General features: G+C 43.0%; 1 protein-coding gene across 1 annotated transcript in view; it reads right to left on the reverse strand.

Annotated features, from left to right (window-relative positions):
- Positions 1 to 16,692, reverse strand: part of ttc9b (tetratricopeptide repeat domain 9B) — a 38,915-nt gene that overhangs the window by 5,541 nt on the left and 16,682 nt on the right. The window contains exon 2 of the mRNA XM_026191954.1: positions 1,185 to 1,367. Within this exon, the coding sequence (XP_026047739.1) occupies positions 1,185 to 1,367 (183 nt within the window). The remainder of the gene's footprint in view (positions 1 to 1,184; positions 1,368 to 16,692) is intronic.

Raw genomic sequence — 16,692 nt, forward strand, 5'->3', positions numbered from 1 at the left:
TTTTCTGGTATCTGAAGATCAGAGTCTTGTGTTGGCTTTTATCATTATCATAACACATGCTAGTTTTGGTTTGTAGCTTCCCCCCCCCCCCCCTGTTTTGTTTTGATAGTGGTCTCTTGTGTTTCCATCCTCCTTCTGAAGTACTGTGGATTTAGTTTGAGTCTCCTTTTCATGGCCCTTGTTATTTTGAACACTACCATCATCAGCAGCCAAAAAAAAGCTGTGAGTCTCCATTTGGGTTTGCTGTGCTGTCCACATGTACATGAGTATTTCTGGAAAACCTATAGAGTCAGGGCAGTGGAAGATTTTCAAATGTGGACAAAGAAAAAGATTTCTTTTAATATCAAAGGTGTGAGACTTCACCTACTTTTCTGATGTCAGACTGTGGGTTGCAATGTCTGTGGACCTACTTTTGTCATGATTCATGTGAAGAAAGATATTTTTCAAAATGAAATATGTACGTGTGGACGAAGCCTGTGAACATCTGCACATGTGTCTTTGCTGTTTAGACTGGTTTCCTGTGGCTTTTGCATCTGGATCCTAAACATTAGACATAAAATGTATTCATAAAACAAATCTGCCCCTCTTGCCTTTCAAATAAACAGACTATAAAACACAATGTGCTGCTTACACATATCACTTATGTACTTTACTTAATTCATTTACACTAAAGTAATTTAATACTGGCCGTCTGCAGTATAATTTATCATGAAAGCATACTGATGTAAAATATGGAGCAGTTTTAATACAAGTGTAGCTGTGCTTTTGAACTTTTTGGAAATGTGCATAGTCAAAGCAAACATGCAAAACAGGAAGTCTTTTAAAGTCTGTACAGTAATACAGGTTTTAGAAACACAGAGAGCATCTTTTTAGTTTCTGCTCAGCACTCTCGGAACAAAAGGCTTTAGTTATCACTCAGTTTGTAACATAACAAATAAAATCTAGCAGGAGAACTGTACCAATTATGCTTTTTGATTTTTCCTGTCATAAATGTTGACGCTAATATTAAACATGCCTCAAGTTTCAGATCATGAGACAACTGGATGACCTGATAAGCTGCACTAAGGTCAGAGTACATCAATTTAAATATGGAGCTACAGGTGAGCACATTGTTTCACCATCAGAGAAGATCTTGTACCTCAAGGCTGCTTTGTAAATGTATAAATACACTGGGTCATTCTCACCTGTGGGTTCGCGGTTTTTGGCGTCACGCAGGTAGCGTAGGGCACATTCGTAATCACCCAGGTGATAGAAGGCGATGCCGGCTCGGTACATGGCCTTGAAGTGGTCTCTCTGGTGGCTCAGGACCTTCAGACAGTACTCCTTCACTCTCTCATAGTTTACCAGCTCGGACTGCAACAGACAAGCTGTGAGGAGGAAGACAGGAACTAGTTAGTGGTTCATAAACATTTTCTGCCTTAGTTTGTCCAACCAAACACATTTTGTCTCGTTGAGAGAAGATTAAACCACATGTGTGTCCCCCGAGTGAAAAAGAAAGACGGGGAGATTTTGCTGACATCTTACTCTGTTCCTTTTAATAGAGCCACAATGAAATTTATCCTGCACACTGCTTCCTCGGGGCGGACTATAAATAGCCGGTTCTAATGTCTCACAGTGTAGAGAAGACACAAAAAGTCGTCCAAGCAGTTTGAGCCCTGGGGCAGGAGAGCAGCATCGCTGAGCTCGACATGCAAAATACAAGAACATGGGGAAAAAAATGCACTGATCGCTACGAGGAAGCTTTCGACTTGTTCCTTTAACTTTTTAGGTGGTTTCTAAATCTTGAGGGCCGCAGGAAAACAAACGAAGGGCAGAAAGTGAGTGCATTAAAGTCAGCAAGCTGAAAACAGCAGTAAAGTGGAACGCTTGAGAAAAGGACTATAGTAATCTATCCCACAGATTGCAACAGCAATTCTCTGCAGCTCTGAGATCAGAATAACATCATTAGCAAAGACACACGGACAAAAATCACACACATATACACACACAGCTTTTAGTCCACCAAAGCTTTTAAACGCCTGCTGATTGCTCAGATATCTGATCACTCAAACAATTCCTCTGGTGGTCACAACCACTCGCGGTTTCACTTCCTCCCTCCCCCCCCACCCCATCACTCCTTCCCTCTCTGCCAGTGTCTTAATCTATCTGATGATAGATCAAAAGTGATTTCCTTCTGTCTCTCGTTGTGCTTCCACAGTCATATCTGCCTCAGCACTCCCTCCCTGATCCAGCTCCTTTTTAACCTCCCCATCCTGCCCCTTTCCTCCGAGCCCTTGACACGCAGACAGCTCTGTGAATAACATGAGTCATGGACTGTTAGCCGGGAGGCAGGGTGAGTCAGGAGTAAGTGATGGAGAGAGAGGGGAGGAAGAGATGATGCATGAGTAGGAAAGGTGAGGCCTATGGGAGTCATAGGGCGAGGATTAGGAGGGGGAGCGTGTTAAAAGCAGCCAGTGGCCCTTAAACTACTATTTGTGTGTGAGACAAAAAGCTGAAGCCGCAGGGTCTGAGGGTTTTGTGAAATGTGTGGCACTAATGGAAATCCGTCATTTACACACACACACACACACACACACACACACACACACACACACACACACACACACACACACACACACACACACACACACACGTCACCCATCACCAACACAAATTGCAAAACACTAAATAATTCATTGTGGATATCAGGGGACGAACAAATTCAATAACAATCGATTTGTTTTTGGTATTTAGTGGTTGAATTTGCACGTGTCTGGTAGGTGCTTTGCAGACTTCTCCAACCTTAAAGGAAATCCGTTTTAACCCCAACACAAAAACTGAAAAGAAAAATAGCAATTCGAATAGGTTCATCAACTGCTACTACAAGTAGATCAAACATAAATGACATCAAAGCATTTTGCTTCCTTTTATCCCTGTCCAATGGCATCCTGTTATTTGGAGTTTTATTTAATCAAGGCTCAAGAAAGTCACTTGGATGCAGCCACCATGCTGCAGACTGTCTGAAGACTGAAGAAGTCACTTGGATGAGTGACGAAACGTTTCTCCCACTGAAAACGCTGCATCCAGATGAACAGAATCAACTTTTGGGGAACAGGAAAATGTATTTCTGTATTAAAAATGGTAGTGCAGGCTCACTGACCATGATTACCTTCACATGTAGTCACAACCCCAGGCCCAGTGTAACACACAGATCCTTGTCATTCAGATGTATAAAATCAATCCAAGTATATTCTTTCTTTCTTCAACACAGCAAATAGCAGACGTTTTAACTTGTCGTAAGAACACTTTAAATATTAACCTCCCAGGACCTGCCGTCCACATATGTGGACATCACATTTTGGGTTGTCTAGACCAAACTACAAAATTTTGCCCTACAAGGGCCTGATATCCACTTACAAAGACATTACACTGCCACTGTTGTATCAAAATTTAAAGTGAATGTCCTCATAGGGAGATCAGATTTTTCTCAGAAACAAAAATTAGGTTAAAAAAAATCTGATAATTCTTTGTTTTTATACATCGTCATCAGCCCAAATAGCAAAGAGAAATTAAAAATGCATGCAATGAACGAGTTTGGGTCTTAGGAGGTTAAGGAATTTAATAGAGGATACACTAGAGCTTCCTTTAAAATGAGATATTTTTAATGGAGCAAACTATAACACACAGTTTTAGTTTAATCTTTCTTTATCAAATTTTGTGTTTGTTCAGTAATTGTGTTGGGATTTTTATTTGGGTTTAGCTTATGCTTACCTCCCTTACACCATCTTGTTTAATCTTGTCTTCATCAGTGTTAATCATTTCCTGTGCAGTTACTTCCTGTTTTATTTTTGACAGTAATAAAGGTCTCCTGAAGGTTGTATTTCATTTTACGTCCTTTGTATCACTTGTCATGATTAGTTTCAGCTTTCTTGTTCCCCATCTGTTTTCGATTCCCTTGATTACCCTCAGTGTGTCTGTGTGTCCGTGCATCGTCCGAAACCCCGTCTTTGTCAGAGAGTTTGTTCAACTTTTTTTTTCTTTTGGCAAGTTTTGGATTCTGATCGATATCTTTGTTCCATGAAATAACATTTTTATTCACCAAGTCCTTCATTTCTTTCTTATCTTACAGCTTTATGATCATTTACTTTACAGTTCCAACCTCTGTTAAAGGGATTTTTTCCCTGGTGGTTCTCATTTTTGCATGAAACTCATTACAATCACATCTGGGGCAACATGCACATTGTGTGGGTCCGTCTTCTGGACATTATGCCCCTGATTTAATCCTGGTTCTCTGTTTAGTTCATTATTTTGTAGTTTAGGTTTTTGTTTATTACAAACTATTATGAGCCTTTAGTTCTTGTTATACTTTTGTTTATGTTTGCATTTGTAGAGTTATTAGTCTCCTCTTCTGTTAAATCTTTTATTCACTTATTTTTGCTCTGTCTTTGTGTTTAGTTTTACTTCCCTCCTGTGTCACTGTCTCCAACTACATCATTACACTCTCCAGTATCTATTTTTTTCCTCTCTCCTGATTAGCCAATAAATAGTATTTTGATTTTATTTCTTTGGTTGCAGTTTGCCCTTTGAATGATTCAGCTTGCTCCCCTCCCACCCTCTTCTGTGTGATTCCCCTTCCTACATTTAAGTCCTTATTTCATGCACCACAACACATCACATCACATTTTCAAGACAGACACCTTTCTTTCACCTCATGACATTGAATTCGACACCACCATTTGCCAATTTTATTTGCTTTCATGTAACAAGGAAGTGAAAATCTTGGACCCACACAAGCACATTAACCTAGCTTGTCTTTCAGTGATGGGAACACTTAGGCAAGCAATGGGGAGAACATGCAACCACCACACGGCAGAGCTCAGGAGCCTCTTACTGTGAGGCAACAGTGCTAACCAGTGAGCCACCATGCTGCGCTGATGAGCTCACGTATCACACATGCATCCTGGCATTTTTTACAAGAATTCAAGCTTTGTTATGCACAGCTGCTGCAGAAACCTGAAGATACTCCAGCTGGAAGAGTGTCAACATCCTGCACATTAGAAATGAATGGTGATGATAGACTAGGGTTCATATTAATGCCACATATAAATATTTTACTGAGCTGAAAATTCAGGAATCGTTTTTTTAGTCCCACCAGCACTAATACTTTTTTTTCGAGGTTCTTTTTCGTGGACGAGGTTCTTTTACAGCGTGAATGTGATCTTATGTCGATTTGACCCAACTACCATGTGTACGTTGCAAGTTTGAGATGAACACTTTCCCCTAGGCACATATGCTTTTCATTCTTGCATGCAAAGTACAGTAGTACTTTGCATGCAGTAGATGTGCAAATGTCTGTACGGGCTAGCAACTAGCCATGAAATGAATGGAAAATCTCCAATAGCTCATCTTCCTGTTTTTACTGTTGGTCCTGCCCCAAACACATCTGGCCAATAAGTGGACTGAACACTCTAATGGGGCTTATAGTGATGCATTTTGGTCAACACGGATCTACAAGCTTACAAACTCATTAGCAAACTCTTTTGGACCAGCATAAACAAACTATAGCTGTAAAAACAAAACCCACCCTCAGACAACCTGGTGGCACATGTAGATCCTGGGTGGGTTTTGCAGTTTTCCAGCTGTCAGCCAGCTGCTTGAGTTGTATTTCCTGAATAAAAGCCGATATATACATGAGATAAAGTGTAATAATTATCCATGATTAGACACACTCGCGTTTACACACACCTTAATAAGAAAAAAAAAACCCAGAAGAACAACCCTCTTCTTCTCACTAAGACTCATGACTCAGCTTAGAGCAGGGCAGTGAGGTCGAAGCCGTTGATCATAAGTCAGCTCAGCTTGTTACAGTGACGGTCACCTTAGACGCCCTCCACCTCTCCTGCACAACTTTCCAGATGCTCCACCCCTCTGTTTGTTTTTACAACTGTTTGGCTACAGCAAGACTACTCTCATCCCTCCACCATCCATCCATCACTGCCCTGCAGCTGTGGGCATGAGCTGAGCTTTCAGGGGGATTCAGTTACAGTCCATAATAGCTTAATGGGTGACGCAGTTAGAGTTCACAGGCACTGACACCCTCAGATACACAATCTACACACTTCCAGTGCATGGAGCATTTACAAATGGCACAAACACACAATGAAGAGAGTGCAGAAGTGGGTGTGAACAGGAGGGTGATTTAAACTTGAAGACACAGCTAACACAAAAACAGACTCATCAGCACAAAATTTCAAATGACACAGGTCAAGAGAAAGATACATGACTGTACAAATACACACAGACACACAAAAGCAGCGTGCATAAGTGATGACTGGCCGGCCGCACCCTACTGGCCCATTAGACAGATGGATAGCATGCCAAAGGAAATGTAGAGTGTGGTGAGATGCATTAAGGGTGTGATAATGACGGGATCATTGGAGAAGGCTGGGCAGAGGCACAGACAGACATGAAGCCTGATAAATCACTGGAGCCGAGGTGTCCCCATCTCTAAAAAGGGTGCGATAGCCTGTGCGGCGATTACACAGCACTTCCCACAAATACATGAAACAGGTAGTGGAGTGAATAACAACAGAATATGTCTTCAGAGTGGATTTTTTTGCATGACTGAAAGGCCGATGTGCTCAGGCAGGTGATGTAGGTAGGAGTAGTACAAAGACTGAAATACCCGATGCTCCACTTAAAAACCTGGGATCAACGGGAAAGTCCGGCGATATCAGGTAGGTGACAAGTTAGAGGAAAAACCCAAAGCCTTGACTCTGACAGGAAAATGGGCCTAATGGCTCGGTCATACTTTGGGGATCACGACAAGAGTGATTGCATTTACGCTGTGATGAGACATTTCTACCCTGATGGGAACGGCCTCTTCTGAGAGGGTTAAGGGCAAAAGGCTTTGATGACAATGAAAGCATGTGAATCACATGCTGTGACCTTTGCAGTCAACAGATCTCAACCCATCTGAAGATCTGTGAGAGATTTTGAACCCCTTCCATCATTCAAACAACTTTAATTAGAGTACATCCCTCCAGTAGAGCAAATTTCACGGAAATGATTCTGAACCTGTTTGTCCACAGTGAATGATTTTGCACTCACAGTTTCTGTTATAATTTCCTGTTTTTTCCTGGAGTTCTTGGGCTCGTTACACTCTTGTTAGCTCTGTGATTGTTTGTCCCCATTAATGTTTCTCGTGTTTAATCTGCCTCACCTTACCAGTACTCTTTTGCCTTAAGACCTGCCTTAATTTTTTCATGGCATAGAGTCAACAAGGTGCTGGAAACATTGCTCAGATATTTTGGTCCATATTGACAAGATAGCATCACACAGCTGTAGTAGATTTGTTTGAATTTCCTGTTCCATCCCAGAGGTTTTCCACTGGACTGAGATCTGGTGATTGTGGAGACCATTTGAGTACTGTGAACTCACTGCACACAAAAAGGGCTGGATATGGTCAGCTACAATACTCAAGTCAGTTGTGGCATTTAAATTATGCTCAGTAGGTACTAAGGAGACCAAAGTGTGCCAAAAAAAATAATAAATCCCCTACACCGTTACACCGGCAGCAGCCTGAACCACAAGGCAGCCATGCTTTCATGTCATTTACTCCAAATTCTCACTCGACCAACTGAATTAGAGCAGGAAATGTTTCCCAATCTTAATCAAATGTCCAATTTTGTCTAGTTCCTTTGTCTTAGCTGACAGGTGTAGTCCTCTGCTGGTGTAGTCCATCTCCTTTGATATTTGACATGCTGTGCATTCAGAGATGGTCTTCAGGATACCATGGTTGTAACCAGTGGTCATTTGAATTGCTGTTGCCTTCCTGTCATCTTAAAGAAGTCTTTTCCTCTGACCTCCGATATCAACAAAGCATTTTCTCTCAGTGAACTACCGCTCACTGGATATTATCTCTTTTTCTGACCATCCTCTGTAAACTCTAAAGATGGTTGTGTGGGAAAATCCCATAAGATCAGCAGTTTCTGAAATACTCAGACCAGCCTGTCTGACATCAACAACCACGTCATGTTCAAGGTCACTTAAATCACCTTTTGCCTCATTCTCATGCTCAGTTTCACCTTCAGCAGGTTGTCTCGACCTTCTCTCTATGCATAAATACGCTGGTTTGCTGCCATGTCATCAGGTCCAGGATTCCTCATTTTTCTTGTGTTTTCCTTGTGTGTGAGCTTCTGGGCTGTTTAATGGACTTTGCCTTTTTGCCCTCACCTCAGCTGCACTGTTTGCCATGATGACTCATCTTCTGTGTACAACTGCCACACGTTTTAGTTTAAAGACGTTTTGCACTCCCTGGTTCTTGCATTTGGGTCTTCTTCCCTAAATTTGAGCAGTATTGATTTCTCATTGTTTTCTCTTCATTGACAATTAAGTGTTAACTGAACATAAACAGATTACCATTAGACATACAGAACAATAGCAAACAACTATTTTCATAATAGCTCCTTTTTTAAAAATGTGTTTTTAAGTTCATCTTCAGGCTCCTGCTTTTTAAACAAATTCTTAGGTTTTGAACTTGTAAAAGTCTCAGCTCAAATGTCAATGAGAAGGATACTGCACAGCTTACGGCTGAACTTTGACCTCTATAATCCTCTCTGGACATTTGAGACCAGATAAAAATGAATACCAGTGGTACAAAGAAGCCAGACAAATTGGTCTTAATGAGAGGCCATTTGTCAAAAGAAGGAGCCATGGCTGCTTCAGTGTTGTGAGTATAATATCTTTTTCCTTCTCGAGGAATCTTTTAGATATTAAAGTGACAGAAATAGACAAAGAAGAAAAAAATTAAAAATTGGGTGGCGGGAAAAAAGTGAACAAAAAGAAAAATTGTGCTTGATTTGAACTTCTAAAGAGCAACAGGTGCAAAGCAGCTGTCAAGTGCGAGAGTGTGAAAGCGTGCGCGTGTGTCTTGATGCGACCGTGCGAGTGCGTTTCTGTCACTTGAATGTGGAATCAGAGGTGTGGTGAGTGGGAGTGGTTAACACATGCTCAGGAACCCCGCTGGTTTGCCTGAAGCATCGTGTCAGAAAAAAAACACAGCGCCTGCACAGAGACGCGCTTTCATTTAGCAGACAGAGCGTCGAAGCCTGGGAGGAATAAAAGGAAAAACAGAGAGAGAAAGGGAGAGAAAAGACATGCAGATGAAATAAGATGAAAGGGAGACGGAGGGGTGAGGGAGGACAGAGATGGAGACGGCACAGACGAAACAAAATCCAGAAGCAGCCCAGGGAAAACGATGATCCTGTGTGAGAGGTACAGAGGACAAGAGGGGAGTGTGAAAGTCCCTTTTTCCTCTTTTGTCAATACATTTTGTTAAATTCCGCTCTCCCGCGAAGATGCTTTCGTTTCCTTCTTGCTGTTACTTCATTTTCCCTCTGGACCCACGTCCCTCTCCTCTCCTGTCCCTCTCCATCACTCCAGGCACGACTCCACGGTTCAGCTAATTTAAAGCCACTAGTGGCCCTGGTGATTAGTCTGCTGTCCATCACCTTGTAATTAGTTCTGCGGGAAGATAATGGCAGATGGAGAGACCCATCACTCAGACACACACACACAGACTCTCATTTCCTCAGATAGCTCCACAGCAGCCTCCATCTTTGATCCTCCTCCCATTTGTTCCTCACCTCAGAGCAAAAGCCTGCTCTCACCTTTCACTGCACCGTGCTCTCTCCCCTCCACAAATGCCACACTGCTGCTGCACATTTATTCAGAGAGACAAATGAACCGTGCACAGTCATTACCCTGAAATTACCTCACGGTTACATTGTGGAGCAAAATCCGATCCTACGTGTCTGACGTCACGGCTCTCGGACAGAGTAGCCGGCCGGTCTCTCCGGGCTCCCGCTAAGAATAGCTCCACCCAGAGCGCTTCTGCGAATGGCTTTTTGCTGTTATCGAGAGGGACAGGAGTAGAGTTCTTCGCTCTGTTTACCACAAGGGCACGTTTGCACTGACATGACACAGCATTGACTCCACTCCGCCACCACCTGCATTATCGTCTCTTTTTAGCCCCATTTTGACCTCTTTTCATATCCTGAAACTCCCTCTCTCTCTCTTTTTTTAGTTTTTCTTAAATAAGATGTTTCACTGTTGCAGTGGTTGTAATTTTATGGATTATCGGGAAGATACACAATTAACTCTTCCTTTGTTATGCAAAATTGTATTGTACTTTTCTTTTTATCCAACTTTCTGCCCTGCTTGTTGTGTTGTAATAGGAAATATCTCAAATAAATGAAGTAGAAAATGATGCTTTTCCTATATTCATCAAATACCTCCCACCTGACCATTTCAGGTTTCAAGTGGGGAAAGACACACTTCTTCTAATAATTGTCCACAATTTCAGGTCCCTGTTGTCATTAGTTTTCCCAAAAGAAGGAACACTTTAAAATCCCATTATCTAAAAAAACATTTGAGCTAGAGCCTTCAGATTTTTAGTATAAGTATCTGGTACTATGGATCGACTATCAGGAGTATAGCTCTCTGGGGACATCCTAGGCCCTCCAAGGTTTGGAGGCCTATCTCCCCCTACCACCACTCCCCCTGCCAGTGGCGGACTCCCTCAGGTGTCGGTGCGTTGGAGGTTCTTTGTGTCCGGGGATGGGCGTCCAGGTACACACCGGCTCACTCCTTGGCGGCCTGGAGCCTGGGGCTTGCTCGGGCCACTTCGGAGGTGGGGTGCCCCCGGCCTCTCGGCCTGGGGCTCGGTCACTCAGGCACGGCTGGCTGCCGGCGGAGCTCACGGGCGCGTCACTGCAACTCCCCCTGGCTTCTGCTCCGCGGCTGCTGAGTGAGCCCTCATCTGGGACTCTCCTCAGCTCTTTCCGGGACAGTGGCGCGGCTGCCCCTCTGTTGGTCTTCCTTGGTCTCTTGTGTTCTGGGGGCCTCTGGATGTCTGGAGTTTTGATCTCCTCCATACCTGCTTCATGCCCTGGAGGACGGGGCTGTGGCCCCCCCACACCCTCTAGCAGATCATTACATGAAGGAACCTTTTAAAAAAACAAGCGCGTCCATGCTCACAGGTGTACACACGGGTGATCACACCCACAAACTACACCCTTTTTGGCTCCTACCTCAAAGCACCCTGTGTTCTGTTGATCTTATGTGCTGCACAATAATGTTTAATATTTAGTATTTACTGTCATATTCCCATATATCATTGTGATGTTGTTTATTCTATTACTCTTGTTCTCTTCTGCTTGCTTTCTTTTTTCTTTCTCAGCAGGTGATCCAGGTGATCGATATATGCATTTTTTTTTCTTTTTTTCTTCTTTTTTTTCTTTTTCTACTCATTCTGTTGGTTTTTGTCTTTTGCCCTTCTCCCCCGTCCCTCTTCTCAGCTGTTTCTCTTTCCCTCTTTCTTTCTCCCCTTCTTTCCCCCAGTCAAGTCTGTCCCATATTCAGTAAGTGAAAATAAAATAAACAATAAAAGGTGAATCAAATGGACCATTATGGCAAGGCTGGGATGGTCAATTTGGTAAAGTAAATCCGTTGGGCATCTTTCTTTGCCTTTAGACAACAATTCTGATGGCAAAAGAGCCAAACGGGACAGGCAAAAAAATAAAAAATAAAATAAAATAAAATAAAATAATAATTGAGCTATTTATATATATCACAGCTATTTCTTATATATTGTAAACTTTATAATATATTTTATTATTTAATTTAGTTCAGTTGGTTACTGTTCTAATTGTCTTGGATTAATAAAGATTCAGATTCTCTCCCCTGTGGAACAGAAACTAAATTAGAGTTCCTAGGCTCATTTAAACTTAGGTGGCATTGTTGCAAGGTAGCCAGAATTCTGTCACTAGTGGGGCATTGTTTTGTAAGCTTTCTGTTTACTCAGATCAGTGACTGCCAACTTCCCCCTCACGCCACATCAATCATTAACCCCAGTTTTACAGCAGGACCCAAGTTTTCCCAGCACAGCACTGCCTCCGCTGGTTTGTGTTGTTCCCGCGGTGCATCCTGGTACCAGGCAGTCGCCACCTACACACAGGCTCATGCACCGAGGCATGTATGTGATGTAAAAGAGGACGTGATTCATCCGACCAGGACACCTTCTTCTATTGCTCTGTGGTCCAGTTCTGATGGTCAAGTGCCCATTGTTGGTGCTCATAGTGGTGGATAGGGGTCAGCATGGGCAGCCTGACTGGTCTGCAGCTATGCAGCCCAGTACACAGCAAACTGTGACGTTCTGTGTATTCTGAAACCTTTCTACCAGAACCAGCATTAATGTTTTCTGTAATTTGAGCTACAGTAGTTCATCTGTTGGATTGGACCTCACAGCCAAGCCTTCACTCCCCATACTGACAACTGCAGAAGGGGCAAGAAAAAGGAGAAAAAAAAAAAAAAAAAAAAAAAAAGGAGTATAGCTCACGTTAAATGATGAAACAATGGATGCCTGAAGACCCTGAAATATTTGGATATCTGATCATTGAATCAGATGTGTTTTGCAGGTAGGGGATGGATATTTTGTTTACAGCCTCTCATATAAAAGTCACATAATAAAGTCATCAGTGAGATAGAGTATCTTTAATTTAGCCATCTCAGGCACAAAGCCCTGTCTGGGAGCACAGAAGCTCCACCCACCTGCTGTTCAAACCTTCTGTTTGTGAGTGGCAGCCAATCAGAGGAAGGTTTGGTTGAAGGGAGAGGAGCTTAAGCAGTTTGTGTACCAAGGTCTTGGTTTTTAGAAATGTTTCCTGCATTTTGTTTGGATAGTGTGCCTTTTGTCCCATCTTCCTTGCCTCACTCCCAACAGGCTGCAGCCCTCCCTGAGCCTGGTTCTGCCAGAAGTTTCTTCCTGTTATAGCTGAGTTTTTTCCCCCCCTTCGACAAGCTCATGAGGCGTCGTCCGATTGTTTTGGTTTTCTCTCTATTATTTATAGGCCCTTTGTTTGTCAAGAACCTCGAGGTAACTGTTATTGTGATTTGGCACTATCTAAATAAAACAGAACTAAACTAAACACTGCCACTCTAAACAAAACTGCCTCTTTTTCTCCCTTATGGGCCACTCTGAATGTGACATCAGGAACATCTGCTGTGATTTAGTATCACACAGAGACAATAAAAGCTCATCTTGTCCTCAAATGACATTTTATTTCAAATAAGCAGAGCAGATGATTTCTTTCATTCTGTGTCACTGTAGCGGAAGACTAATGAAGCTCCATATGGTGTCCAAAAACACCCCCAAACAACAATCATAATTGCTACTCTTATTTTTGCTGTTTGACTGGATGTGTCTTGCCTGTCCTTAGAAATAAGTCAGGGATTCAGTGCAAGCTTTGGCAAAAGGGCCGTGAAGCTTTTATCGATTTTGGTAGATTGGTGAAAAGATTCAAATTGGCTGGTAAATTTCCCACATGCATCACAGATTAAATGACATCAATTTGTGGCTCATCAATAGTACATAAAATCGTTTTTGCTGCCTGAAGGCTGCACACACATACACGCAGGTATCTGTTAGTAGAGGTCAGCCTGTTGTTAACCTCAGAATCTGTGGCGCCCAGCTCTGCAGAGCCCTGTCATATCGGTTACCTTATAACATCAACACAGAGCCTGTAATGCCATGTCTGGAAACTGAGGTACATCAAACATATTTGCATGAATTACCCACAGTGCAACACTGATCCTGGGAGTGAAGAGCGATCAAATAACCAGATTATTCTGTTAGATCTGTCACAGTGTGGGCGGCACAGGGAGGCTTTAGTGGCGTCTCCCTCTTAAAAAACACATAAATCCAGTCCCTTTATTGCTCTTTGGTCAAGGTCTGACATTTCTCCAGAGGGAGCGGTGATTTCTAACTTCAGCAGATGACCTTAGTTGTCTACTTGCCACACTTAATGCCTCATGTCCTTCGTCCCAAACCCTGACTCATGCACCACAAATCTCCTGGCTTTTCTTGTCTTCTACCTTACGTTGTCAATTCGCAGCCTCCTCCATTGTCCTGCTCTCCTAAAATAGTCGCTGACTCAGGATTAATACTCATCTACTTAAATATTTATACAATTGAGGAAGCTATTTTCTGGACAAAGTTGGGATCATTTAATGCCCCACGCTGCACATTTCCCCGATTTCTTCTCGTCTGTAATGTAAGCTCTGTGTGGGGAACGAGCTTTGTTTGGTGATTTGATTTTTGTTTAGCTCATTTTAGCAAAAGCAACATTTATTTTATTCTTTAAGCATCATCCAGGAAGTTTCTGTTCTTTTGACAATCGTGAGGCAAAACAGGCTTTCAAATAACAGACGAGTGCATTTTAATAAAGAATTAAAGAGACTTTTATTGAGGTTTTATCTGAAGTTAAACTTCCTGACAGGGATATAATTTTGTTGTGGCCCGTGTCCAGGGCATTATCAGATTGGTGATGTCATTTACGGACACAGGGCAGACGCTTGTCTCTGGCTCAGCAGATCTTTGGCTACAGTCTTCTGCTGTCAAACACATTACTTCCATAATCTCTGACCAAACACTCTCAAGTTTAAAGATGTCAAGTGACATCAAGGATGTGCTCGCTAGTATTGACCCACTTCCTGCTTCTTTCTCCTCTTGTTTTGCTAATCTGTGTACGCGAGATATGAGACATACGCTCTATGCATTATACTCGTTACAAGAGACAGATGAGAGAGATGGAAGGTGAACAGAGGAAACTGCCAAACGGTTTGGCTCAGGATCGCATAATAGCTTTTTTCGCCAAGTACCTGAAGTAAAGCGCATGCTTCTCTAATTTCCCAAAAAATAATATACTGACATGTTCTGGCAGCACCTTTAGAAACCTTCTTGTAGGATGAAGGCTACAGAAAACACAGCACGCAGATAAATCAGCTTTAAAGAGTATGGATCAGGGCATAACTCGAGCACAAAGTCACACTAAACAGCCACCTTCTTCTTCTTCCAGCTGCTCTGTTCAGGGGTCGCCACAGCGGATCATCTCCCTCCATCTCCCCCTATCCCCAGCATCCACCTCCTGTCACACCAATCCTCTGCATGTCCTCCTCCACTACATGAATCTCCTTTTCCTGCTTTATCCAAAATATCCTCCTCTGCACATGCCTGAACCACCTCAGCCTCGCCTCTCCAAGGTTTCCTCCAGTTGTTGCTCTAAAAGTGAATCCCAATTTGTTTTTCACTCTTAGCCGTTCTTCTTGTTGTGTGGTTCCACTTGTTTCCAATGTTCAGCAATATTTACTATGAAATGAGCCATTTTGAGCAACGTCTCACCAAAGAAAATCTTTATTGAGCTGCAAAACACCTTTAAGCCTTAATATGAAGGTGATGCGGCCAATTAAGTATACACGAGCAATATCGTGGCGACATCTGTCCACACACTTTTCAAATCTGTTTTTCTTGTTTGGTCTTTTAGTCTGGAATCCAATGGTAGCGCGTTATAAGCTCTTTATGTGTGTACATCCATGCAAGCCAGCGTGTCTGAGTTCAGTGAAATGAAGGGGACAAAGCACCAGGAGACAGATGCAGCTGCACACGTTTGCAGCTGGAGACTGTAAAGAATCAACTTACATCAATATTAATCTGGGTCAAACCCACAGGGAGCTACTCGAGACGGACAAAAGAGCTGCATGTGGCCCTGGAGCTGCAGGTTCAAGACTCCTGAATAAGTCATCCACACTAGTTAAACCTTGCAGCATTTTCTTGTTACTTGTTGGAAATGTTATCTTTTCTGTGACGTTCTCCTCATATATGGCTTTATGCCCGATTTTGGACGTCAGATGTATTTTCCTGAAACTGAATTTCTGGATTGTGTTTTGGTCTTTAACTGTGTCAGATTTTTACTTCTGGGTGGTGTGGGAAGTTTATGTACACTGAACAAAAATATAAACGCAACACCTTTGTTACTGCTCCCATTCCCCATGGGATGGACGTAGAGACCTAAAATTCATTCCAGATACACAATATAACCATCCCTCCCAAACAGTGGTCACAAATCAGTCCAAATGTGTGGTAGTGGGCACATCTGCTATATTGAGATAATCCATCCCACCTCACAGGTGTGCCACATCAGGATGCTGATCTGACATCATGAGTAGTGCACAGGTGTACCTCAGACTGCCCACAACAAAAGGCCACCCTGGAATGTGCAGTTTTTTGCGCTATTGGGGGTCTGGGGACCCAGAACCGGTCAGTGTCTGGTGTGACCACCATTTGCCTCATGCAGTGCAACACATCGTCGCATGGAGTCTATCAGATTGTCAATTGTGGCCTGTGGAATGTTGGTCCACTCCACTTCAATGGCTGTGCGAGGTTGTTGGATATTCGTGGGAACTGGTACACGCTGTCGTATACACCGGTCAAGCACATCCCGAACATGCTCAATGGGTGACATGTCCGGTGAGTATGCTGGCCATGCAAGAACTGGGACATTCTCAGCTGCCATCTGCCCTGAACAATGTGAACCATGATTCATCCGTGAAGCGCACACCTCTCCAACGTGCCAGATGCCATCGAATGTGAGCATTTGCCCACACAAGTCTGTTACGGCGACGAGCTGGAGTCAGGTCAAGACCCCGATGAGGACGACGGGCATGCAGTTGAGCGTCCCTGAGACGGTTTCTGACAGTTTGTGCAGAAATTGTTTGGTTGTGCAAACCAATTGTTCCACCAGCTGTCTGGGTGGCTGGTCTCAGACGATCTTGGAGGTGAACCTGCTGGATGTGGAGGTCCTGGGCTGGTGTGGT

The sequence above is a fragment of the Astatotilapia calliptera genome, chromosome 14 (genome assembly GCF_900246225.1).
Source record: "Astatotilapia calliptera chromosome 14, fAstCal1.2, whole genome shotgun sequence".
In the NCBI taxonomy this organism is placed as follows: domain Eukaryota; kingdom Metazoa; phylum Chordata; class Actinopteri; order Cichliformes; family Cichlidae; genus Astatotilapia; species Astatotilapia calliptera.